Source organism: Eucyclogobius newberryi, unplaced genomic scaffold (assembly GCF_026437365.1).
Source record: "Eucyclogobius newberryi isolate DKJ021-1_F unplaced genomic scaffold, fEucNew1.0.hap1 SCAF_14, whole genome shotgun sequence".
NCBI lineage: Eukaryota > Metazoa > Chordata > Actinopteri > Gobiiformes > Gobiidae > Eucyclogobius > Eucyclogobius newberryi.
Genome location: NW_027315768.1, coordinates 30,001,363 through 30,029,161, shown reverse-complemented (window position 1 = coordinate 30,029,161; position 27,799 = coordinate 30,001,363). Strand labels below are relative to the sequence as shown.

The window sequence follows — 27,799 nt, the reverse complement described above, 5'->3', positions numbered from 1 at the left end:
CACACGCCTTAATTCATACAGAACAAGTAGTTTATTATTAAGAATGATACAGACTAACAGGTAATTACTTCATTAATACACACGCCTTAATTCATACAGAACAAGTAGTTTATTATTAAGAATGATACAGACTAACAGGTAATTAGTTCATTAATACACACGCCATAATTCATACAGAACAAGTAGTTTATTATTAAGAATGATACAGGTTAACAGGTAATTACTTCATTAATACACAAGCCTTAATTAAGTGCTTTCTAAGCCTGAATCACTCTTAATAAAGCTCTTGTTCATCATCATGAATGTCATCTTTGTTCATGCTTAATACTAACTAATTAATCACAATAAAACCTCGATTAACGCGTTGTATTCATTATTTCATTATAGTTCATGATATTGTGCGCGTTTGTGCCTGGATTAGCATGACGAGCCCATAGCCAAAGAAGCTAATTTTAGCACAACATCACAACAAACGCGGCTCTGAACGCGGCTTAACCTCATTCCCACCGCCGTCAACTCTCTTACTCACGACCCCGCTCACAATCGAGCGTCTCCGGCCGCAAAGTGACCCACGCCTGCGGTTCTTTTGGGCCTTTTATGAGCGCGTTTGTCTTGCGCTTGGTTTTTTTCTCTGACCCTCCGAACGTAAACAAAGGGAGTCACGTGACGCCGTGTCATCTATATCCTTAGCGCGACGTAAACACGCAGCAGCAGCACACGAGCCCCAGCGAGCCCGAGCGTGCGGATGGTCGCGCGCTAAACCCCGCACTAAACCTTTCTCTTTTACGAACTAACCTTTGAGCCTTTATTTTTTATTACTTTCCAACTTCAGCTACAGTGTTAGCTAAGTTTGGAGAGGAGGACGGGGAAGAATCGCGTGCGCGTTTCGTTGTATCAGTCGCGTTTCTGTCGGATTGTCGTCTTCTTCTTGCAGCGCGAGCCGGTGTCGACCCCCTTTCTTCTGCACAATAACAAGGCGCAGAAAGGAGACAAATCTGTGTTAACCCAGATTATATTTGCCTTTTTTTTGTGTGGAGCCGACATGGATAACGCCGGAGCGAAGAGGACGTGCTGCGGTAGGAGGCTGCAGATCCCGCACGTCGCGCGACATCGATGTGCTGTGTGTTGTTGGTGTGTTTTTTTTTAAATAATTGACGTTTTCATCGATGCTGTGTTTTGCAGAAGCTGTCCAAGACTTCTTTACCTCAGCCAAATTCCTCATTTACATGGGGCACGCGCTGTCAACGTGGGTAAGTGTGGCAAAAAGCTGTTATTACCACATTATGATTAGATAAACGTGATAACCACTCCAAGGATTTGTTTAAACTGTAGTCTCACATCCTTAAACTGTTGTTATTATTAGTGTTGGTGGATTATGGGTGGTTAGTATTGACAATAAGGTATATTTGTTATGTTTTTTGTGCTTTATTTCGATATTTAAAAGTAATTTTGTGCTTTTGACCAAAACATGAATGGACCAGAAAAATTGCCAGAAAAGAGCAGAAATATCACTTTATAATCTTGTTCGGGAGATGTTTCTGTGTCATTTTGATGCGATTTTTGATCATTGAATTATAGACAACACTCAGTTGCTCTCTGTCTTCTGTATATTTCTTAACAATGAGGTTAAGTTAGGATAAGAAAGGAGATATCCAGCTCACGTTTGTGCTCAACACCTCCAAACAAAAGCCTTTTCCTGGTATGTTTAATTAGTAAGAGTAACTAAACCAGGACAAACCCTTCAACTGAACTAGGACTGATCTCTAGGCATAGACCGGTTTAAACCAGCTCTAAACCAAGATTTAACCAGGACTAAACGTCACTAAAATATGTCTAACCGGAATGTAACCAATAGTAGTCCAAACTACAGTCAGAGTTTGGCGACGTTCACACTTGCACAAACATCCATCCATCCATCCATTTTCTACCGCTTGTTCCCTTTCGGGGTCGCGGGTGACTGGAGCCTATCCCAGTGACTTCGGGCCTTAGGCGGGGTACATCCTGGACAGTGGCCACCTTGTCACAGCCTTGCACAAACAACACATTCAAAGTGGAACTAAGCATGGAAAAGACCAGGACTAAAACAGAACCAAACCCAGACTAAACCAGGATTTCACCAGGACTAAACCCAGAATAAACCAGGACTAGTTACAGACTTAACCAGGACAAAACCCAGAATAAACCAGGACTAAACCACAACTAGACTCGTCCCAGACTAAATCAGGACTAAACTAGGACTAAACCAGGACTAAACCCAGAATAAACCAGGACTAAACCAGGACTAAACCACGACTAGACCCATTCCAGACTAAACCAGGACTAAACTAGGACTAAACCCAGAATAAACCAGGACTAAAGCCAGAATAAACCAGGACTAAACCCAGACTAAACCAGGACTAAACCCAGAATAAACCAGGACTAAACCCAGAATAAACCAGGACTAAATCAGGACTAGACACAGAATAAACCAGGACTAAACCAGGATTAAACCCAGACTAAACCAGGACTAAACCCAGAATAAACCAGGACTAAACCCAGAATAAACAAGGACTAAACCAGGACTAGACACAGAATAAATAAGCGTTCATTTGTCTCCAGGGCGACCGCATGTGGAACTTCGCCGTGGCCGTGTTCCTGGTCGAGTTGTACGGGAACAGCCTGTTGCTCACAGCGGTCTACGGGCTCGTGGTGGCCGGCTCCGTCCTGCTTTTAGGGGCCATTATCGGGGACTGGGTCGACCGGAATCCACGGCTTAAAGGTAAAGTCCAAGTACAACTTAAGATATCAGCTTTTCCATACATTTCACAGAGCGGTGCGTTCTAGAGTTCAGTTATGAGAGCTTTACTGTTTGTAGGCTCATATAAACTTTAATGAACTAACCAGCAATACAACTATTGTACATTCACTTTTTAAATACATTTTTAACCATATGAAGGTTGAAATGTGGCAACTGAAGGCCTCTAGATAGAGAATGTTTATGAAAATTGTGTATTATTAATGAAAAAAACAGAAATATCGTTTTCTTTTTCTACATGTTGATTTAATAATGTCTATAGAGCTATTGCGGCATTGTTTTCATTGACAATATTAATAGTGCAATCCAAAGAGAAAACCCTAAACGTTGCTTTTTAAACATTTCAAGACTGTTTTGCACTTTCTGTCTGTAGATTTCTCATTTTAAGGAAGACCTATTGTGCTTTTGTCTTCTGTAGTTCTAATCTACGACACTCATGGATCATTATGTTATATTTTGGAGCCGCCGTCTTGTTCAAACGCTCTATAATATCACTTCATTTGACATTCATCACAATTTTAGATAAGACGGCAAGCGCCAGTTTAATATGGGCCGTTTTCATTGAAGTAACTAATACCACCACTTTTTTATTACACATTTCTTACACTTTAGTTTCTAGTAGTTACAGTAGTAGTTACACTTTAGTTTGACAGTTTCATGTGGATAAACCCAGTGATGACAGAGCTAATAATCATAAAGCAGGTTAAAACATCCACATTTTGACAGTTAAATGTGCACTGCAGCTTCTCACGGAGATGTATTTGCTTTTTCTGTAATGTCCCATCAGTCATTAAACATTTCTGTCTTGCATTTAATTAATAACGGGTGTTTTATAGCTCAGAAAAACATCTCATCCCTAACTTGGCATCTGTTTGTCTATAATGTAATGTCATACTGTGGAAGAGTCTGCGTAAACTAATAACAGCTCCAAATAAAATGATGCTTTCCTTACATGACAAAATATAGTTGACTTTCCTGTTTACGATGGCTTTAATATTAGAACACAATTGGTTAATGCTTAATAAATGTTTTCAGTTCAATGCATTCAATCTTACAGCAGTAATCAGCAGGTATAACAGTATAACTCAGTAATTTATGATGAAGGCGAGACACTGCAGGTGAACAGGAAAAAGTCTTACATTTAAAGGTCAATCACTCAAGATCAATTTGAAACTTCTTGTGTAGAAATGTATTTAAATGTCATGTTTTCATATAGAAATAAGGCATTTCATGTGTAAAAACTGTCAAAATTGCACATGTTTGCGATATTTAAATCAGAAAAATTGACAGAACCTGGTTTAAATTCCCTGGTTCATTTTGTACACATATTAATTACCCCAAAAAATGTATTTCTCATTACATTTTTCAGTCTCTGGATTGATATTTTGAGTAACTTCATGGGATTCAAGCTATGATAACGATCCATCACCAATTTTACTGTTCAAATTAAAATATTACATTAACATAACATTTTAGTGTGACAATGATTGTGATGATTGTATTTAGATGTACTTTTGGGCCTCTAGATAGAAGCAAAAAGACTTAATTTGCTTCTAAAATGGTCCCGATTACTATGTTTTAGTCTTTAACGATTAACATTCCTGTTTGAAAGCCAGGTTATTGCCCGGCCTGCCCCTTTTGCCCCTGATATATTGTACTTGTTGTTTGTGCAGTGGCCCAGACTTCGCTGATTGTCCAGAACAGTTGTGTGATCGTGTGTGGCGTTCTCCTCATGGTCGTGTTTCAGTTCAAAGAGCAGCTCACCTCCATGTACAATGGATGGATTCTGGTAAGATCCTATTTTCTGTTTGTTTCTGCATCACGCGTGTTTCTACTACAGGCGCCCTAAACTATGACTATACCGAGACTAAACTAGAGTCAAAACCAGGCCTTGACTAGGACTACTACAGCAGGATGAAAACAGGGCAAAACCAGGACTAATCTTAAGCATAAACTTGGACTGGACTAGATCAGAACTAAACCAAATCTAAACCGCACCTAAACAAGGACTAAAGTAAGACCTAACCAGGACAAAACTAGAACTCAACTAGGGTTAATCTAATCTAGGCCTAGACTTGGAGTGAACTTGGACTAAGGACTAAACCAAGTCCAAACCAAGTATAAAGAACACGCTAAAGATTGTCCGGCCCCCCAGACGTTTTAATCCGGCCCGCCGAACATTCTTAATTTATATTTATTAAATTCCGATATATAGTGTTTTTATAGCTAGAACTACAAGTCCCACAATCCTTTGCAGCAGCCGCCTGCGCCCCCTCGCTGCTCAGCACTGCTGTGTGTGCTGCTGGTGCAAGTGCTGAGGGCTGAGAAGTGCCGACATGCACTTTACAGACTTGAGAGGGGAAAGAGACGTGTGGTTTTGGGAAACACATGAAAGAAAAAGATGCTAGAGTTGCGCTAAAGCGCCGCTAATGTGGAGCTAACAACAAGAAAACAATCTTCTGTGAGGAAAACATCCAAAGCATGTTCCTGCTGCTGCTGCATGGATATGGACTCAGTCTTTCACCTGCTGCAGATTTGTATCCACAAATATCTATTACTAGGCCATATAAGCTATTTATTTCTTGTATTTTTAATTTTTCTATTTTTTACGGTATGTTCGGCCTGAGCGTTGAAATTTGACCCGCGTCCCTAAATGAGTTTGACAGCCCTGCTCTAAAGCAAGACCAAAACAGCACTAAACCAGCACAAATTAGAATCAAACGCAGTCTAATCGAGGCATTAACTCGAACTAAACCAAGATTAAACCAGGACTAAGTAGTTAACTAGGCCTAACCCAGGATTTAACAGACACTAGTCCAAACTAAAACAGACTAAAACATTTCTACAAACTCTTACTAACTAAACTAGAGCTAAAAAGTGTGTCACGGCCTGATACAAATCTATTCAAATTTTCAATCTACTGTCAAAGTTATTTCTGTCACCTCAGTCATAAAGTTTGGCGGTTGTAAATTGTGTTTGCAGTGGCACACGTACTGACAATACGTTTTTAAGGTCAGGTCATGTTGAAGGTCTATAAATTTGAATCACAAACACCGTGACCTCAGAACGAGGACAGCATTAATTGGCGTGGCCCTTGTTGGCAAAGGAAAGAAAAAGGAGTGCCCTCAGCCCTCAGCCGTCTGTCTAACGCCAACTTAAAGGACTTTATCAACATCGAGATAAAGCCAAAGGCATTTTTTAGATGATGTAACAGCTTTTATCATGTGTTCAACAACTGTTTATTTCCAAGAATCTATTGAGTCACACACATACAATCAATTCACAGACAAGAGTGTGACTAAACGAGGACAAAGATAGGACTTAACTGGCACTTTGAAGGGTTTAAACCAGATCTCAACCAAGACTATGTAGAAATACTGCACGTTATTTGTACAAACCAGCAAAAATGTCACTTTTTACTTAGAAAAACGTCTTATTAATTAGAGCTGATTCGAGTAACGCCTTAAGCAAGTTCCACACCGCCGCAGCCGAAGCGTCCAGTTTACATTCAAAGTCTATGGTAAACGCGCGTCGAACGCGTAGTGCGTTATTTTACGCTCTTGACGCTTTGAGCGCGCGTATGAGCCGGCCGAGGCGACGAAAGCAGCTACGCGACGCGTTCAGATTTGTTCAGGTCTCTGGCAGCTGAAGCGTAGCAGCCGCCGCACCAGCCAATCAGAGCTGACGCTCCAGTGACGTATGTACGTACGTATTTCCCCTCGCATTTCCGGTATTCCCCTTGGAATTCCCCAAGAAACGCCAATTTTTCCTTGCTCGTCAACAATGGCAGACGAAAGACTGATTGTGGCCGTGTGGGAGAAAGGAGCTGTACGATGTATTCACGGTGGAACAGAGACAGAAACAAACCAAAAACGCGAAAACAACACTCTCGATATCTGCAATTTTACACAATGAAAGGCCACGACTACAACTCCACAACTACACCTCTACTGCGCATGTGCGCAGAGAGCTCGAGCGCGCCTGTGTATAGTGGCCGGTGCGTCGAGAGCGCGCGTCCGGTGCGTAAACCTTTCAAATGTACATGCGCTCAAATTCTGCGTCGGGCGCGTTTAGGCCGCGGCGGTCTGTACGTAGCTTTAGTCTGTTCGCTGTTCTCTCTGAATCCTCACGATATTATAACTCAGTCACAAGATAAACGAAGTGAACAGCACGTCCTCGCCTCTAAATCAAGATGTTCACGTGCGAAGCAAAGCCCAACATGACAGACAAACACACCGAGGAAGTGGTTGAGTTGAAGCTGGGATTAAGGTAAGGCGTTGTCATGGACACACATCAACATTGGGTCTAAACCGGGACTCAAACTGGAACTACAGAACAGGACCAAAAGTACCGTATCTCACGTTATTGCCAGTGGTGGAAAGTAACAAAGTGTAAAAGTAAAAGTACTCCGCAGTTTTTGAGGTGTCTGTACTTAACGTCAGTACATTTTGCAGCTATCTGTACTTTCTACTCCACATTTTTGTATTTGTGAGTACTTTTTGCACGGTTTGAGGGGTTATTTTTAGCACATTCATGGCGACATCCTGCGTAAAAGGTTTTTGAGTTCAAGTATTTCAAATGTTATCCCAGAAGAGCTCATTTTTTAGGTTTATAATTCACTTCCTGTTTGTAATTGATGACATCACGCTAGAAAATTACCCAGCAAACACTGATAGAAGTAATGACAACATTTTTTTATTTGACAAATGAAAATATATGAGAGCGACTTTATTTTGTTGAATTGATGTTTAGAGAGTCAAAAAAGTTGTTTCTTTGTCTAAATTATGCATAAACTTTGACTGAAATGTGTGTCCCTATTGTGATGTCACTTCCTGTCATTTTCTACAGATTTGTATTTACTTTTCTCCACAAATACCTTCTCAATTGGTGTAAAACTATCATTTGAATATACAACAGGCACAAATACACCAAATAAAGTCTAAATTAGAAAATCGTAAAAATCTGTCAAACCTGTTAAGGCAAACAAAACTATTCATATAAAAAGTCTAGAAACATTGAGAAATCTATTGGACAATTCTTCACCAAGATCACCACATTTCACTCTTTAATAGTTGTGAAAAATCTGCACATTATAAGTAAGTAAATAAGTAAAATGTCCTACTTTATATTTACAGTACTTTTACAGTACTTGGGTACATTTTTGGCTCCTGCATCTTACAGTAACAAAATGGAAGTACTTCTTTCACCACAGCTTTTTGCAATATTTGATCATTTCAGTTCAAGCAGCGGTTCCAAACATTTTTACAAAAAGATTTAAGGAACTATTTCAGGTTTTAATCAGGGCTAAACCAAGTTATTATTAAGAAATTACTAAACAAAGTGCAACATTTTTTAAAAGAGAGTCCATGTGAGACATTTTATAATCTGTCAGACAAAACAGAGGCTGAATCAAGAGGGTTTTTTTTATGTTTTAATTTTCTTTTTTTTCTTAAATTTTTCGCAACAAATAAAACAGAAGACAACACGACACAACACAAAAGAGAGTGCAATTCAAAATAATAACACAGGTAGACGACAACACATAAATACCAACCAAATCGCGGCACAACTGAATTCAAATCTGTCAAATTTGTCCTTTTCCAAATTATGTCCCAATGTAATTTCCCCCCATTTGTCTGATTGTCTTTCTTTTTTGTCATTTTAATGGTAAAAACAGTACATTCTGTCAGCAGGAAGACCTCACTGTCACAGAGATATATTTAGCCTGTTGCGATATTGATACTTTGCAGCTATTGCCAACTCGTCGCTGCTGTTGTTGTGCTTCAGGGGCTTGTTTACACACGTCCAGCTCTGCGTGTTCAGACTCTGGGTGTTCAGACTCTGGGTGTTCAGACTCTGCGTGTTCAGACTCTGCGTGTTCAGACTCTGGGTGTTCAGACTCTGCGTGTTCAGACTCTGGGTGTTCAGACTCTGCGTGTTCAGACTCTGGGCGTTCAGACTCTGGGTGTTCAGACTCTGCGTGTTCAGACTCTGCGTGTTCAGACTCTGGGTGTTCAGACTCTGCGTGTTCAGACTCTGGGTGTTCAGACTCTGGGTGTTCAGACTCTGCGTGTTCAGACTCTGGGTGTTCAGACTCTGGGCGTTCAGGCTCTGGGTGTTCAGACTCTGGGCGTTCAGACTCTGGGTGTTCAGACTCTGCGTGTTCAGACTCTGGGTGTTCAGACTCTGCGTGTTCAGACTCTGGGTGTTCAGACTCTGGGTGTTCAGGCTCTGGGTGTTCAGACTCTGGGTGTTCAGACTCTGGGCGTTCAGGCTCTGGGTGTTCAGACTCTGCGCGGTCAGACTCTGGGTGTTCAGACTCTGGGTGTTCAGACTCTGCGCGGTCAGACTCTGGGTGTTCAGATTCGGCGCGGTCAGACTCTGCATGTTCAGACTCTGGGTGTTCAGACTCTGGGTGTTCAGACTCTGGGTGTTCAGACTCTGCGTGTTCAGACTCTGGGTGTTCAGACTCTGGGTGTTCAGACTCTGCGCGGTCAGACTCTGCGTGTTCAGACTCTGGGTGTTCAGACTCTGGGTGTTCAGACTCTGGGTGTTCAGACTCTGGGTGTTCAGACTCTGCATGTTCAGACTCTGCATGTTCAGACTCTGGGTGTTCAGACTCTGCATGTTCAGACTCTGCATGTTCAGACTCTGGGTGTTCAGACTCTGGGTGTTCAGACTCTGGGTGTTCAGACTCTGCGCGGTCAGACTCTGCCGCTGACCCTCGAGGCCAAACACGTTCAGGCCGTGGAGTTGGTGAAGGGTGCGAGCCGGGGAAACACAATAGTCTTTGTGTGCAGTAAGAATCCCACCGCATTTCAAGAACCGAGGGAACAATAAGCCCAAAAGAAAAGTCTCAGATCAGTCAGATTATGTTTGGTTTTTAATCCTATGTATTCTCTTTACTGTTTATTTTGAATGGAAAAGGTTGCCTCTAACTTGATGTCAACATTTAGACCTGTTATTATAGATTCAAATACGTCTCAATCGAAGAAAAGAAGAAGAAAACAAAATTGACAAAATGGAGTAACTTTGTAATAACTCGCGCTGTCGGCCTTTAGTCGCTACGCCGATTAATTGGTCGATGGTGGTGACATTATTTTATTGGGATTATAAAGGATTTATTTGGACCCCAGCAGAAAGAAGAAGGCAGAAAGTGAGTTAGCTGTAGATTTGGGAACGAATTGTGCATTTATTTTGCCTTTTTACACACAAATATACAATTTACTAATACTTTTCTTGTTTTGTTGTGTGGTCGGATCATAATGATCATTGGTCATAAGGCGCTGGTACAGCTGGCAGCCCGGTGTAAACGCTCTCTCTTCTTTCTCACACTTATTGTGCTTTATCTCCTATATTTTGTAAATATAGTTAGTATATTTTTTCTATTTTACTGTACGATAGGGACACGCGCTGGAATAGTTTTTTAATTCAACTGTTTTTGACTTTTTTTCGGCTGGATTTGAGCGTTTTTCGTTGCGTTCGTTGTGTTGTTGTGACGTGAGCTAGCTCCGAGCGAGCCCACCAGCCCCCCCCCGCGCCCTCCGGCCGCGCTAAAGTACGGCGTGTCGTCGGTACACGTTTATATACACGTTTATATGAAAGAGGAACTTCACGAACGATCGGGACACGCACTGGAATCGCTTTAAATTAACTTGTTTTGACTTTGTTCGGCTGGATTGAGTGTTTTCGTCGTGTCGTGGCGATGTGTCTTGGCTCTGAGTCCCCCGGCTCCGGCCCCGCCCCCCGGCTCCGGCCCCGCCCCCCGGCTCCGGCCCCGCCCCCCGGCCGGCGCCGTACCGCGTTTCCACAAAGGAGGAACTCATGAAACTGCGGAGAACAGTCGTCTTACCCGGAGATCGTCACGTTATCCCGGCGCAATACTGACCTAACCTAATACTGATGTGCAATTCTGTCATATGTGCAATTGCTGTGAAATTCATGTGCAATCTATGTGCTGTCGTGACACATATTCATGTGCAATTACTGTCGGGATCACATGCAATGGTATTTATGTATTTATTTGTCTATGGGAGTTTTTATTTATTTATAGGAGATCTTCTACTGAAAGTGTTTTTCAGACTTCCTATAAGTGATCTGTTCTTCTGTATCTACCTCTGTATCTACCTGCGTTGCACCAATGAAATTTCCCCATGTGGGACATCCATCCATCCATCCATTTTCTACCGCTTGTTCCCTTTCGGGGTCGCGGGTGACTGGAGCCTATCCCAGTGACTTCGGGCCTTAGGCGGGGTACACCCTGGACAGTGGCCAACTTGTCACCATGTGGGACAATAAAGGAATATCTTATCTTATCTTATCTTAAATATAAAGAGATTTTTCTTATTCCACATTCCCTTTTAGTCAACTAATCAACACACAGGGCAAGTCTTTAGTCGAACAGCAATTTCTTTAGTCAGTTAGTCAGTTTTTTTAAATGCAGGAGTTCTTTAACAATAGTTTATTTGGCGCTCATGTTTTTCTTATATTTTAGAGTAGCAAGCTTGTTTTTCAAAATTTGTTCGCTTATAGTTTTTTAATTGAATTGACATTACATTTTGAAATGTTTCTTTGTCAGTGTCGTTTCTCGCTCCTTGATCTGTACAAGTCAAATGTCTATTTAGTCTGAGTAGAATGAGTCAGTAGCAGTATCCCAACACATCAAAATCACCCTCAAATGTCGAGAGATTACGCCGACAAAAGTTTGAAATGTTTTAGTTAAGTTCTGTTTCTTGGCACAAATTAGACACATTCTTAGTTTGAGCTGATCGTGTGAGAGGGGAAAGGGTTTGAGAGTGAGTTTTTTGAAACGGGAGACGGTGTTAGTCTGTGTCAGCAGCAGCAGCAGCAATAGCAGCAGCAGCAGCAGCAGCAGCAGAAGCAGCAGCAGCAGAAGCAGCAGCAGCAGCAGCAGCAGCAGCAGCAGCAGCAGCAGCAGCAGAAGCAGCAGCAGCAGCAGAAGCAGCAGCAATAGCAGCAGCAGCAGCAGCAGCAGCAGCAGCAGCAGCAGCAGAAGCAGCAGCAGCAGCAGCAGCAGCAGAAGCAGCAGCAGCAGCTGCAGCAGCAGCAGCAGCAGCAGCAGCAGCTGCAGCAGCAGCAGCAGCAGCAGCAGCAGCAGCAGCAGCAGCAGAAGCAGCAGCAGCAGCAGCAGCAGCAGCAGCAGAAGCAGCAGCAGCAGCAGCAGCAGAAGCAGCAGCAGCAGCTGCAGCAGCAGCAGCAGCAGCAGCAGCAGCAGCAGCAGAAGCAGCAGCAGCAGCTGCAGCAGCAGCAGCAGCAGCAGCAGCAGCAGAAGCAGCAGCAGCAGCAGCAGCAGCAGCAGAAGCAGCAGCAGCAGCAGCAGCAGCAGCAGAAGCAGCAGCAGCAGCAGCAGAAGCAGCAGCAGCAGCAGCAGCAGCAGCAGAAGCAGCAGCAGCAGCAGCAGAAGCAGCAGCAGCAGCAGCAGCAGCAGCAGCAGCAGCAGAAGCAGCAGCAGCAGCAGCAGCAGCAGCAGCAGCAGCAGCAGAAGCAGCAGCAGCAGCAGCAGCAGCAGCAGCAGAAGCAGCAGCAGCAGCAGCAGCAGCAGCAGCAGAAGCAGCAGCAGAAGCAGCAGCAGCAGCAGCAGAAGCAGCAGCAGCAGCAGCAGCAGCAGCAGCAGCAGCAGCAGAAGCAGCAGCAGAAGCAGCAGCAGCAGCAGCAGCAGCAGCAGCAGCAGCAGAAGCAGCAGCAGCAGCAGCAGCAGCAGCAGAAGCAGCAGCAGCAGCAGCAGCAGCAGCAGCAGCAGCAGCAGCAGCAGCAGAAGCAGCAGCAGAAGCAGCAGCAGCAGCAGCAGCAGCAGAGTCACATGAGCCACAAAGGAGAGAGCAGCCGGGCCAGTTTGAAAGCATTCACAGGATTACGAGAGAACACGAGGGCAAAAGTCACTCAAGATAGACGTTTTACTTCAGTGCGTGTAAAACTGCAGAGTTAGAGGTGCGCAATACTGTATCGAAATGTAGATCATATCGCAGATGTTGTTTTTAAGATTTATGCTAAATGTGAATATCAAATATCGTTTGTGGTAAACAAATAAAAACGCTAATCAAATAGCTTGGGTTGGGCAATTTGATATTTTCTGGGCCAGATCACAATTTTGATTTTATCACAATACATATACAGGTGAAATATGTAGCGAAACGTGTATCGTATTGCAATTGTTGTGTTGGAAATATGCAAATGTAGAAGATGGGGTGGTGTTGTAATTAAAATTAATTAAAAAAGAGACCAAATCGTCTAGTGTAATCTCCCAAATAAGACTTTAAAGTTATATGTATTCACTTTGGGGCTTAATTTTATGATTGACTCACATTTTGTGCAACATTTGCACCTCAACCAAGACATGCAAGAGAAAATTACTTAAATTGTGGGTTAGTTTGAGTTTTACCACCACATTGCCCAGCCCTAAAAAGAACTGATTAAAATAAAAAATAAAAAAGTAATTTCAAATAAGTGTATAAAGTGATATTTCTGCACTTTTGCTATTCATTTGACAGACATTTTGCATTTGCCTGATAAGACGGTTGTTTTCCAGGCTTGCGTGCGGTCTTTTAGTGCAGAGTTTCAGGGTGCTCCAGTTTCTACCACAACAACATGTCGAATTGGATCCCTTCTGAGCTCAGGAATCCCTGTAAAACAACAAAGTTTCTGCATCTCAGAGACTTTCCTGGTCAAATAAACGCCAAATCGAATTAACGGTGCTCTATAAGTATTCATGTGTAAACAGCGCTTTTCCAGACACTCAAGGACACTTTGCAAAGGATTAAAAGACTGTGTAATTATGTGAGCATGAACTGAATCATAAAAACACTCTTTCTTCTGTTTTCCAGACCACCTGCTACATCCTGGTCATCACCATCGCTAACATCGCTAACCTGGCTAGCACGGCCATGTCCATCACCATTCAGAGGGACTGGGTCGTCGTCGTGGCCGGCCAGGACGGCAGCAAATTAGCAGGTTTATACTATTTTTATTCATTTATCTGACAGGGACAAGCGTGTGCGTTAAACATGTAACACACTGCAGCATTTTTAACAATTTAACCATGACATTATCACGATATACAAAGGCCAAACGTCTCATTATGTCGTCACAAATGGTCTGATAGTGAGCAAATCTGCTTAAGTTCATGTTTAAATCTACCCGAGTCCAGGCCCAGTTTCAGCTCAGGTTTATGATGATATATTATTTATCTGATTATGATTTTTAAATAACAACTTAGAAAAGAGCGATTAGATTTGATCATTTCACTATCTGGTCTTGTTTTGTTTGTTTTTTCTGTTCTTTTAATAATACAAAAAGGAAAGCCCTCTGAACAAAAGTATATTCCAAAGACCCAAAGGACAAAATATAAGGCCCAGGACTAAAACAGGTCTTGCCAGTCAGCAGTAAGTGGATTTAAGAAGCTCTAGGGTCTAGACTCTTTGTGATCCGGTTGAACCAGACTAACCTGGGACTAAAACAAGTCCTGCAAAAGTGTAGTAAGTCCAATCAGGACAAGAGAAGGCATAAACGTGGACTAAACGACTTCATAATCAGGACTAAACCAGAATCAAACCCTCACTGAGCTTGAGCTTTATCTTGTGTTTTTAAATGTATTTCTAAGTTAATTTGATAGGAACAGAACAAAGAACGTTGTTTAGAGTCGCACCGATGCCATGTCCATGAAACGGGCGTAAAACAATGATTTCAACCTTGATTTCGATGCTAAGAAAAAAGGCTGGATACTCCAAACGTGCAGACAACCGACATTTTAAACACGCAATAATAGCTCTTTCTTTACGTTACCATGGGGTCTTTTTCTAGATTTGATAAAGCTCAAGATCGTTCTCAAACCGTCCAGGAAAGGTCAAATTTGATCTGTTTTCATGTGAATTTTGCAGCATCGACACACTACAGTCTCCACACTAGTTTTAGTATCGATTACTATCTTATTTTCAATACTTTTTTGCAACATACAGAACATTTAACAACATTAAAAGCCCTGAATTAGCTGAGGCAGAGCTCCAGAAGGCTTCTCTGGCACTTCACATCTAGGATTATTGTAAATCGGGGTCAAACCATCAAACCACGGTCTAATCTTGGACTGAACGAGGTCCGGACCCGGACTAACCTGGAAATGAACCAGGTCTAGTCAGATAGCAGCCGTTAGCACATTCCTCTTATCAAAAGTAGGTCCCATGTGATTGGTTTATCAGATACGTTTCAGTGCTTCAGACTTTGGCCTCCGGATGCTGACTCGCTCACTCTCTCCGTTCCTCGTAACGTACCGATCATCCGCTCAAACCGGTCGTCGTAAACTATTTGAAAGATCTCCTCACATGATACTGTAAACCGCCTTTGATCCACTGAACCGGGTGAACTTTAGCCGCGGGAGGCCTGTCGCCGCTGTAAACCGCCACGAGCTGCTGCGCGTGTGACCGTTATGACGAGTCTGGCCTTGGCACTACCGTTTATGTGTCATCTTTCTCAGCCAGTGATGAGAAATATCCAAAATTAAACTCTGCAAATGTTAGAATTGATCATTGCAGGTCCATTTTTCCAATATATTTAACCAACCACACCAAAAAACACAGTGTTGACTGCCCTTTTTCAATAAGGATATGCCAAAAAATGTAAATATTGATACGTCGTCGCACTAAATTTGGTATTGTGGGCTGTTGTGTCGATTTATCTCCATTATAGTTATTTTTAGTATAATATGTTGTCATGGTGCTACAATTTTTTAGCTTGTGTAGAGAAAGGAAGCTTGTTGATGCAAAACATTTGATCCTTTTTGTCTGTTTTGATGATCAAAATGGGTGTTTTTCGTGTTAAGTTTGTGGCAAAACAAAGAAACACGGATGTTAAAATGTATTCGATAAAATAATGGTGATATATCGTGTACAGTATATCGATTGTCACACGCATCGCAAAATGTTCGTGTGTCGTATCGAATCGCGAGGGACAGGCTTTTAGCTAGAGACCCGTCTTCCCGTATTTTGGACGGGGTATTTTAAAATGTGGACAGGCATTTTCGAGTGCAGGGACGGCTATTTTATTAACAAATCTTAGAAAAAAAGGGAATATTATCATTAAATCGGGCCGGGAAGCGTTTGAAAATAGTCCGCCATTACAGTTGATTATTTACAAGTGAAAATGTGCCTGCTGCGCGCTGATTGGTCGACGAAATTTGTGTGCTTGGCTCTGATTGGCTGCCGAGCCGTGGTCCGGAGAATGCCGAAGGACGGGGTGTTTTCCAATCCTATTTAAAAGCCTGGCAAGGGACTTTTTTATTCTAGTCCATCTACGTCACGTCTAAACCTAACGCTAAAACTCCCAGACAAACTTGCAACATCACAACACACATCCGCAGATAAATAGCAGTGATCGTCTCTGTCTGGACTGTTGTGATTTCCCCTAAAACACGGCGACGTCTCTCACGTTTTCCGCAGACATGAACGCCACGGTGCGCATCATCGATCAGCTGACGAACATCCTGGCTCCGATGCTGGTGGGGCAGGTGATGGCGTTCGGGTCGCACTTCGTGGGCTGCGGCTTCATCTCGGGCTGGAACCTGGTCTCCATGTGCGTGGAGTACGCTCTGCTCTGGAAGGTGTATCAGAAAACGCCGGCGCTCGCCACCAAAGCCGGACAGAAGGACCCGCAGCAGCAGCAGCAGGAACTGAAGGACCTCAGCCCCGTCAGAGGTGACAAAGAGCTGTAATATTCACCCGTTTAACTATTCAATCTAATTACATTTAAGCCTGCTCTTATTCTATTCATGTCACAATGTGGAATTCTATTGGTGGAATTTACGATCACTATAAATAACCATTAAAACATGTATATTAGTTTGCCTGTTTGAATAAAAACCTTTTTTAGGGTCTCAAGGTCAAATTTTTAAGGTCTCAAGGTCAAATCAGTGACATGACATAAATTCCATTGTTGTAACACAAATTAGACAGATTAGGAACAGAAGTATAATTAAAAAAACAGATAAAACTCTTATAATCTTAATAATTATGGGCAGAAAATATCAAAATAGTTGTGACTAGTCGGCTTTAGATAATGGAAGTTGTATTTTGATCATCATAATTGTTCTCTGGCAGAGGTGGAAAGTTACTAATTACAAATACAAAAAAGTTACTGTAAAAAGTTAAAGTTACTGAACTGTTTTTAGAGGATATTTTTAAACACGTACTTGTACTTTAGTGTAATTGTATTTTAACAGTCTCAATGTACAATAGAAATCATCGTTTGACTAGTCGTTTCAGCCTTATTCAAAAAGTCTTTCCTCTTTCTGTCGCAGAGATGGAAAACGGCCAGAGTCCAGAGGAGTCGTCCCTGCCGCTCATGACCGAGTCGGCGGCGGCGAGGTCCGAGTCGCCGAAGGAGCGCGGCTGCTGTTACCAGGTGACGGAGCCGCTGCGCACGCTCCGAGCCGGCTGGGTCGCTTACTACAACCAGAACATCTTCTTCGCCGGCATGTCGCTGGCCTTCCTCTACATGACCGTGCTGGGCTTCGACTGCATCACCACCGGATACGCCTACACCCAGGGCCTAAACGGCTCCGTCCTCAGTCTGCTGATGGGCGCCTCGGCCATTTCGGGCATCTGCGGCACCGTGGCGTTCACCTGGATTCGTAAAAAGTGCGGCCTGATTCGCACTGGCTTCATCTCGGGCGCGGCGCAGCTGGCCTGCCTGACGCTCTGCGTGGTGTCGGTGTTCGCCCCCGGGAGCCCGTTCGATCTCACCGTGTCGCCTTTCGAAGACCTCTACACGCACCTGGTCGGCGAGAAGGCGCTGCCCGAAGCGGATCTCAGTTTGACGGGGATCGTGGGCGTCGCCAACGCCACTACCACCGTCGCCAGCATGACCACGGAGGAAGTGCAGCCGCTGCAGTCGTACCTGTCGGTGAGCCTGCTGTTCGCCGGGGTCATCGCGGCCAGAATGGGTAAGAGTTCAAAACACGTGGCCATGTAGTAACTCATGTCGGCATTTAACGATTATTCACGATTATTGTTATTATCACGACCAAAATAACAATAAAATCCTAAATGTCTTTCCTTCTTGTTTTCCACACACAGCACCGCTCCTCAATGTGTGACCTGCTTTATGAAGTCAAATTTTCTGAAAATCAATGTGACATAACCATAGGATAAAAAAAGCACTTTACATTTATGTTTTTGAGGAAAGTCTGAGCAGAAAGCACTTCATTTTGCTTCAAAAATCATCACATTTCTTTGAATTTAACAAAAAAAATACATAATTTAGTTAAAAAAATTGTCACTTTTCTATAAATTGAATATAAAACTGCTTAATTTTTCTTCTAAAAAATGTCCCAATTATCATTTTTTAGTCTTAATGATTATGTTGTGACATGTGTGGTGTATTCCACCACACACACTTTTACTTCTGACTTCTACTAACCCACACTTACATTATTAATCACATTTCTGGTTAAGGGGGAATTCCATTCATTTCAAAAGGGAACTGGAGAAAAGTCACCAAAAGGTTAAAGGTTAAAGGTTGATTTGTGAAAAATGTTGAGTGTGAACAAGTGAAGAATGCACCATTTCTCTGGGTAGAAAATGGTTTTGTCCAGAGGCTTAGTTAGAAGGTCAGTCTGGTTTCTTGTCAAACTAGTTACTAACTAGCCAATGTTAACGCTGAACAGACCATGTAATCTTAACTAGCCCCTAGTGGTGTCACAATTACAAACGTTAGAGTTGTGATTATTGTGAAGAAAAACATTACAATTTAACGATTATTCCTAGTTAATGAGATCACGACCAAATAACAGTCTTTCATTTTCTTTCATTCCCATTATCTAACACGTTACTATTCATCAAGTCTGTGACCAGCTTTAAATATAACATTCTGAAGGACAAGTTAATGCAACAAAAACAGCCAGATTAAACGCACATTTGGACGAGAGATTGAACTAAAAAGACAACATTTTGCTTCTAAAATTGTCACAATTATAACTCAAATCATGATTATCGATTTACCAAATAATCTTGTCCCGAACACCCAGGTTTATTCAATATACAATGCTATTGCAGAGTTATTGAGGAAAAATAATAATACTTAACATTATTTCACTCCCAAAAATGACCCTTTTGTGACCCCAGATGGTGTGTTTACATTCACGTCCCTGCAGTAACTCACACTGTCCTATTCAAATACATAAGTAGATACAAAAGAAAGAAAGAAGTATATGAACCAATTCCATAAGTTGTGCATATTTATTGCTAAAACACAGTTTAATAACAAGTCTTTGCAGGTCCCTGAGCGAGTGTTGGGAAGCGTTGCCTCTCCGTCCAGGTTCAGAGCAGAGCCACAGGGCCATATCGTATCGTTCATGATGAATCGGGGACATGTGCAACGTGAAATATCGCATTTTATTTCCTTGTGCTGTTTTCCCTCCAGTTTCGAGGGGAGGCAGACACCGACAAACACTCGACAAAGCCTAAAAACACTAACACTGAACTTATAAGTGATTCATTATCCATTATACGTCCTTAAACAAGTTCGTACAGATATTAAAAATGCCACTAAGTTTATGGATTAGAGTCGGCTGTGTTGTTATCGCAAATGTACCTTTTTATATCACGATAGAAACGGCCTTGGTCCATACAGTTACATGATGTAGATTAATTCAGAGACGTGTGGAAGCCGAGTCTGGACCTGTTTTTCATTTGATACGCAAGATGTTTTCACCAGCAAGGACCACAACCCCAGCTAGGACCTGTTTATTGACGTGCAATAAACATAATGTACAGAGGCGGATGTCGTTTTGGGGCTTCTGGGCTCCTGGGCCTCGAAACCCCCATCTAGGAGATAAAGAATGCCGATGTGTGTGACCTGGATACTTAGATAGCTGCCGGAAGGGGCGTGAAAGAAAGGGGCGTGGTCCTGCTCCCGAACATGAGATAACAAACTTACCTTCATCACAACAATCCACCTTTAATTGTCTGTAATTTCGCGGTGTCGCAATAAAAACAGTGGAAAGTTCCACTTCAATATGAGACTCGGCACGTTTCACTTCCTCCCGAACAATTTAAGGAAACTGATTTGTTCCAGTCGGCTCTTTTTAATTCAGCAGTTCTGCCATCACAACAAGAAGAGTTTGAAAGTGTCATTCTAACAGGGTCAAACTAAAACTAGACCTGGAATGAACCTATAAAACCACAACCTGAATAAATCAAGTCCTAAAAAGTCCTAATCAAACAATATTAAACATTATTCTAAACCAGCATATAACCAGAACTAACACGTCTATTCAACGTTTATCCAATCAAAGTGTCATCCACAGCTAGAATTAAACAGTAAATAAAACTAACTCTTAAGAATAAACTGAACTCTAGTCCGAGCCGTCGTGACCTTTGACCTGTGCAGTGATGACGCCGACTGTGGCGCTTCTGCACGTCAGAGTTTGAACTTTACAGTAAAAATCTAAAGGATTATTTGCTTATTTACAGATTTGTGATTGTACAAAGTAATAATCACGAGCGAAATTTGCACTTTAAGACTCCATTATTTCTTATTTTTTTAAGAAGAACAATTCTCAAAATCTGCAAAGCATGAGCTGTATTTTATTACGATGACTTGAAAGAACTCGAAACTCAGAGATTAGGATTTGGGACTTGACCCGGCGAGGTAATCAATTAATAGCAATTTATCAATTATTGGGATGAAGTCATTTAGTGATGGAATATTTGTCATCTGAGACTCTAAACGTTCATAACTCAGTCACATCAAGAGTTACACTTAAATGTCACAGGAAACATGTCAATTTTGTATTTTTTTTAATGGAAAAAACGGTTTTGTTTTTAAGCAGAGGTGTGTAGAGTACAGGTAATTGTACTCATGTAGAAGTACAAAGTAGTAGCTCCATGAGTAAAGAGTCAAAAAAGTAGTGGGTGAACTATTATTCAAGTGTAATTGTCTGGACGTCACGTCTTTAGTTTGAAGTTGCTGTAATTGGAAGGACAGAGCATTAAATAAAGCACAGAATCTGGTATTTTCAAAGTATTGACACAAAAATGAGGGGAAAAAAGCTAAGATAAGATATGTTCCTTTATTGTCCACACATGGGGAAATTTCGTTGTTGCAACGCAGTAGATACAGAGGAAAGGGTCATCCATTTCTTTGTGGTAAAACCATCTCTCCTCACGAATATCGCGACACAAAACTGCGATATCCTAACTATATCGCCCGCTATTAAGGCCCAAAAAAAAAAAGTGTGTTTCCAGTAACGTTGAAAAAAAAATCCAGGTGGGTCAGATTTTATTTTATTTTTTTTAACATATAAAATTTTAAATCCTGACACAGTTTTCTACAGTTTTCTTTTCTCAGAAGTGAGCGCTTCACATTGAAGTGGCCTCATTGGTGCAGATATTGAATAAAATAGTTCTCTACATTTAAACTAGTCCAACCACAGGAAAAGAACCATTAACAGAAAACGTTTCAGTCATCACCGCTCTGTTGTGGTCCACGCGCCGCAGTCGTTAAGAAATGTCTCACAGACTTCTACGTTCAAATTTTTTTCTTATTGTCACTTGATGATGTGAGCACGACAAATAACTCCCCCGCTGAAACCCCGGGCGTGCATATTGGATCTATTATATCATAGATTATGGCAGTCTGCACGCTGCCCAAGCACGCTGCAAACAGAGAACATCTATGCGCCCGTAGGTAAAACAAAATCTATCAAAAGAGACAAAAGTGCGGCGATTTTCATTCCTTACGATCCCCACAGATGAGTTTTTCCTGCAGCTTTTGGATTCTCTCTCACAATTTGACATTCTCGAAACGTACGGTCGGTAAATATGCGATAAAATGTTTACGTTGTTGTTTTGAAATCCAAGTCGGTCGGGTTACCAGGAAACACACCCATTTTTGCCTTCTTGTCCTCACCCTCTGCCGTCCCGCTCTCCCTTCTCAGGCCTGTGGTCCTTCGACTTGACGGTGACGCAGCTCATCCAGGAGAACGTGGTCGAGTCGGAGCGCGGCATCATCAACGGCGTCCAGAACTCCATGAACTACCTGCTGGACCTGCTGCACTTCATCATGGTCATCCTGGCGCCCAACCCGGAGGCGTTCGGCCTGCTCGTCGTCATCTCCGTCTCCTTCGTGGCCATGGGTCACATCATGTACTTCCGCTTCGCCTTCAAGAGCCTTGGCAGCCGCCTCTTCCTCTGCTGTTCGCCCGAGCAGAAGGTGGAGGACACCGAGAGCCCGTCCTCGCCGCCGGCCGCCGCCGCCGCCTCCGTCGTTGTTGCCGTCGTCTAGAGCGCAAAAGAGACTCTATTCTAGTTACACTCTTCCTCCGTTCGTCCGTTCATTTCTTCAAACTTTCGGCGCCGTCGTAGAACGTAAAGTGCAAAAAAAAGTATTGTTAAACTCATTGTTTCCATGGGTTTCAGAGCGATAAACGATGACGACTGTTGTCATTAGCTCCACGACGACGTGCGATAACGATGTTATTGCGACGTTTGAATATGCTCTTTGACGCAATGATTTCAGCCACACTTTGCGCACATCAAACTTTACTTGAAATAACCCAAATTTATAATATTAATCTTAATTTGACTTGTTTTTGGCCAGGTTAGATTTAATTGCGTGGAATATTTCACTGCTTTCAAGACATTTTTGACTTGTTATAAGATAAATTAGCATGAAATAAGAAACTAAACTTGCCCATGAGGAAAGCAAAATAAATAATAATAATAATTTGGCTTGAAATAAAAAGAAATATACTGAAACAAGTCAAAAACACGAGTAAAATAATCCATGTCAGTCGAGTAAATACATCTTGACTCATCAAACGTTTTGAAATTAAGATTAATATCCGGATTTCAAGTCATTTTGACTGATCTTTAGGTAAAAAGTAACGTGACTGAAACCCATGGAGATATTATACTTTGGATCGAAACTGGACAAACAACAAATGAAAATGTTGTAAATGGACCCAGCATCTCCTTTATTACAGAGGAAAACCACAAAAGGTTTAAATCATTAGATGATTATTTGCCTCCGTTAAGAAAGGCTTTGGCTGGTTCACTTCACTTTCTCTTTGTAGAAAACATGCAAAAGTACGTCTGGGCCCGCCTGCTTTTTATTTGGTTAGAAAATCAGTCTTAAAACACGGCAAGCGCTTCCCTCCTGACTAACAAATATATATATAAAGTTACAGCGAGTTTTTTACTGGATTGCGCCAACCGTGTTTAACCACGAGGCTATGAACGAATCACGTTTGATCCATTAATGCGCTAATAATCGATAAAACGTTCAATCGCAAATATCGCTACGAAGTGATAAAGCTAATCTTCCGCTAACGCTAATCTTCCGCTAACCGTTCATTTTGGACAGAATTGACATTTTTCTTTGTGATTTCGATTACAAACCGATAAATCTGCCCCTCACACAAATCCATATTGCGCGTTTTTTGTTTAAATTGTGCGTAAACTGAGGTAATTCAATTAAATCAACGTTCATTCTCGTTGGCGTCATCCACGTAGAACATTCAGCCGTTTGTCGCGCTCGTTTTGTGCTTAGCTGTTAGCTCTTGCTGTGTTTTCTTTTTTGCTTTCGCGGACGTGCTTTTGGTCGCAGTTCTCATTTATTTAAACTAGAATTTAGTCTCTCCAAAACGCACATAAACAAATCCGTTGTATTTATTCAGGGGGTGTTTTTGTTTGTATCTGTTCGATCAGTGTTGTTGAGCGCTCGGACGCGGCGTTCGGACGCGGCGTTCAAAGAGCGTTGGCGAGCATTCCGAGTGTGTGTGTTTGTGTATTTTTAAAGACATCAGGTGACAGACGAGATGAGTAGTGTTCACGCGGTCGTCCCGGAGATATCAGGAAGATGTTGTTGTTGTTGTTGTTTATTTTTCCCGGGTTGAGAAATGGAGAAAAATCGGGTGGAAAAAACACGACAAAACAAAAACGTTCCATTTGTTTTATGTCTTCAAATACAAGTGCAGTACTGTTCAAAAGTGAATTCACAGGTTTTTGGTAGATTTTTTTAAAGGTGCACTACGTCACTTTTCTGTCGGAGCGTTGGCTTGTCTCCATGGCGATACATAACACCAAACGATGCATAAAACACCAAAGACTCTTTATGCAGTGGAGACCGACTGTAAACATTACGTTATTGACATGTTTTTCCTTGAATGTTCCACCGCACGGCGTTAAATTGTATCTGTTTCCACGGAGACAACAGGTGGCGTCACTAGATCGAGACGTTACGGGTCAGATCTACGAAAACGCTAACAATGAGAATGTGCGTTTCTTTTTTTTTTCAAGCAATTTTTTAACCAATAAAAACACTTTTCTTTTTTGTAAATGCGAGACGGATACGTTTAACGCCACAATGCGGAACATTCACGACAAAATGGATGACAAACTCTGCCAGAAATGCTACATAGTGCACGTTTAAGAGAAGCTACGCATACAGATAAAAAAGCGGAAAAGAATTTGGGAAATGGCAAAAAAATTCTAGTAAAATTTTTAGACATTTTAGTGAATACTACAAAACATTTTTACACTTGAGATACCTGGAAATTACACTCTTCATATAGAAATGTGTTTAACGTGTTAAACGAGTAAAAGTTTCCGTACGAATAAACCAAATTTTGCAGTTTTACACCAGCACTTTTGTTCAGTACTGTAAAAAAATACAAAAAAACTTCTCAACTCGGGGAAAAATATTGCTGTCAACGACCAAGTGAACACCCTATTTTCACGTAACATGTTTTATACCAGTAATATTTATCTATTTTAATACATGCAGCCATTTACTACTTATAATGTACCTTTATGACCTTTTAGTTTACTGTGATCTATTTGTCAGCTTTGATTTTAAGGTTTGGAGTGATTCTTTTCAGACGTGATTGTTACACAGGCACTTTAATAAGTCATTGTTGATCAATACTTTTGCACAATCCTGGCTAGCACATACTTAGCTTCTTTAGACGTCGCGCTTTGAGAGAATAGCTTGGGCTTGGTAAAAACGGCGCATATTTTAACCTACAGCTTTGTATCGTAGTGTTAACTGAAAGTTTTCCGGAAACGTTGGTCCAGCCGTTAGCCTACTTTTCGCTAGCTGTTAGCAACTTAAATGTATTAGTACTTAAAAGGGGCTTTAGTTCAATTTGAAATGTGATTTAAAGCAACTAGTTCTCATCAGTGGCAGAAAAAATATCAAAATTGTGGTTCTCAAACGTTTTCACACCAAAGACAATATATGTATTTGGAATTATTTCAGATTTCCAAAGGCGAAACGTAATATAAAATGTACTTTGATGGACAATTGACAGCGTTATGACCGTTCTAGCAGGATGATCTGGACATTAATATCATTAAAATAAGAATATAGTCATACTTACTAGGAAATAAATTGAAAATGGTTAAAACGACTGTATTATCGGACTAAATTTAGGCTAAACCAGGTCTAAAACAGCTTTTCAACAAGTTCTAAACAAGTACCAACCCAAAAGTACGACAAAAATGACATAAATTTTGATTAAATTGACTCGGCAAACTGGAGGAATACGTGTACCTTCTAAAGTACTTCAAGAACCACTGATGAAAGTGTAAAATGTGTAGTTTTTAGTGCTATTTCGCCCACTCCTAAATACACAAAGCTTTCCACCAATGAGCAATAGCATGAACAAGCAATACTGTACTGTAACAATGAAACATATCTGTGCGTTTCTTGGTATATACGTTCTTCTCCATAGCGTTCAAGGCTTTATTTTACGACATGCCTTCGCAGCTGTTTCCACGCACACATGATCAAAGTTCAAAGGTCACACCAGCTCTGTGAATAAAGTCCGATTCCTTCAAGCCATATTTACGTTGAAAATCCAAGAATAACAAAGCACTGTAATATATTTTTAACAATTTCTACATAACAAGCAATATAAAAGACTAACGTTTAACTATTATTCACTAAATCTAGTATTATGTCTTCACATTACTTACTATATTAAATCAAAATCTATTCAAGACAAATTCAGCTTTTCGCAAGTTGGTCATTCAGGAAACTGTTTTATTTTTCTTTTGTACATACTTAAAAGTGTCTGTCATTATAAAGATGTTAAACTATATTGTACGTTTTGTATGTGGTTTTTTATATATATATATATTTACGAAATTTGTGTTTGAAGCGATTCCAGTCTGAATGCATATTATGAACCTGCTTTAATCCTTGTGTTTCACAGTGTTATATTTTTTATTCTTTTACGACGGTGAACAATACCAATCAATGAAGCGAAATCATGTGTCTGTTGTAATCGCACTCCACTTTGACCGCACGATGCCGTTGGTACTGCTTGTAACGCATGACGTCTTGAATAAAAGAGAAATGTATATAAAAGTGTCTCGTGGTGTGAGGTAATTGAAATACTTGAGAATACTTTATGACATGTCTTAATGCAGGGCTGTCCAAACCTTTTTCACCGAGAGCCACAAACAACCCCACAATGTTGAATTTGAAGTGAATACTTAAAAATGTTGCATTTGGCATTGTTCGATGAGCATCACACCTTTAATAATACTTGGGACATTAATAATAGGTTGTTATCACATAAAAATGCTTGAATTTTACAATTTCACAGTAATAACAACTACTTTTTGTTGTTTGGACCAACTTAGCAGGAAGCCGGAGGGCCGACAAAAATTGGTCTGCGGGCGGCATTTGGCCCCCGGGCCGTAGTTTGGACAGGCCTGTCTTAATGAATTAGTCAAACTGTCGACATAAGAACAGACAAAACCAAGGCTAAATCCAGTCTGTGCCTCGAGTTTGAGACCAGCTTTATGGAATCAAACTTTCTGAATAAAAACGGGAAAAAAGAAAGAAAAAAAACAGACGGCTAAAAAAGTAAATTGCATTTAGATTTAAGACTAGAGACTGAAGTAAAAAAAACAACATAATCTTACTTCTAACATCTTTAGTATAATTTATTATTTCTACGATTATATTATGACCTGAATAATTGATCAAATCATTGAATTATATTTACGCCTCTACTTTTGATGAACAAATATTGAAAATGAACAAATACTGATCCGTGTTGTGGAAAGTGACAAGAACAAGGAAAGATGGGACTTTATTATCATTTACATAAAATTAATTGTGAAATCCGGTTGTCATTTTTGGACTTTTTTTCCTTCATTTTATTTTTGCTTAACATTTCTCAAGCCTTAATCTCTTTGTAATTTTCAAATATAAACACACACAAAAATACATGTGTAAAACTTGACAATTCTAGCTTGCAAGATTTTCCGACACGATGTTAGTTCTCTCCCTCGTTTGTCTGTTTTAATTAGATTAAATGTGTAGTATCACCCTAAACGTTGGGTAAATTATATTACTCCGATGTGTTCTTACCATAGAGCAATTTTCCAACAAACCACAATCAATTTACAAGTACCAATGTTTACTCATGTCAGTTATCAGCACCAATACAGGAGTCCCTCAAGGGTGCATATTGTCTCCTTTACTCTTCACACTGTATACCAACTACCAACGACTTTCAGCCAGAAAAGCAGCTGCTCCCTCATTAAATATGCTGAGTTTGCTGACATTGGTCTTTTAAACAGCAGTGAAGAGGTCTACAGTGGGCTACAGAGCAGAAATGGACTTTTATAACTAGTGTAGTGACAATTTACTGAGTGTAAACACAGGAAAGACAAAAAATACATGCTAAATAATTGATAATAAACAGAATTGGAACGATGACACTACAGCTAAGTTTGCAAAACCACCAGCAACGATATTAACTTTCTTTAAAAAAAATACACGTTTAATGTTCAATAAAACTCTGCTCTGACACATGGACTGTATTTTGATGTCGCCTGTGTTCTTCAGCCGTCTCTGGGTTTTTCTTTACCTTGTGTTACATGTTTATATGCTCTCGGGGCAATAATTCATAAATTTATTCATTCATTCTTGATTTATAGTTTTTTTTTATATGAAGTTATTAATTGGATCTACAAACTA

General features: G+C 41.1%; 1 protein-coding gene across 1 annotated transcript; it reads left to right on the top strand.

Annotated features, from left to right (window-relative positions):
- Positions 1 to 1,027: 1,027 nt before the first annotated feature.
- Positions 1,028 to 22,114, top strand: slc40a1 (solute carrier family 40 member 1). The gene is made up of 8 exons (XM_072445203.1): positions 1,028 to 1,076; positions 1,183 to 1,250; positions 2,599 to 2,758; positions 4,468 to 4,583; positions 13,636 to 13,762; positions 16,240 to 16,494; positions 17,097 to 17,741; positions 21,738 to 22,114. The coding sequence occupies exons 1-8, from the start codon at positions 1,043 to 1,045 to the stop codon at positions 22,082 to 22,084; spliced, it is 1,752 nt and encodes a 583-aa protein (XP_072301304.1). The 5' UTR covers positions 1,028 to 1,042; the 3' UTR covers positions 22,085 to 22,114.
- The last annotated feature ends 5,685 nt before the right edge of the window (positions 22,115 to 27,799 follow it).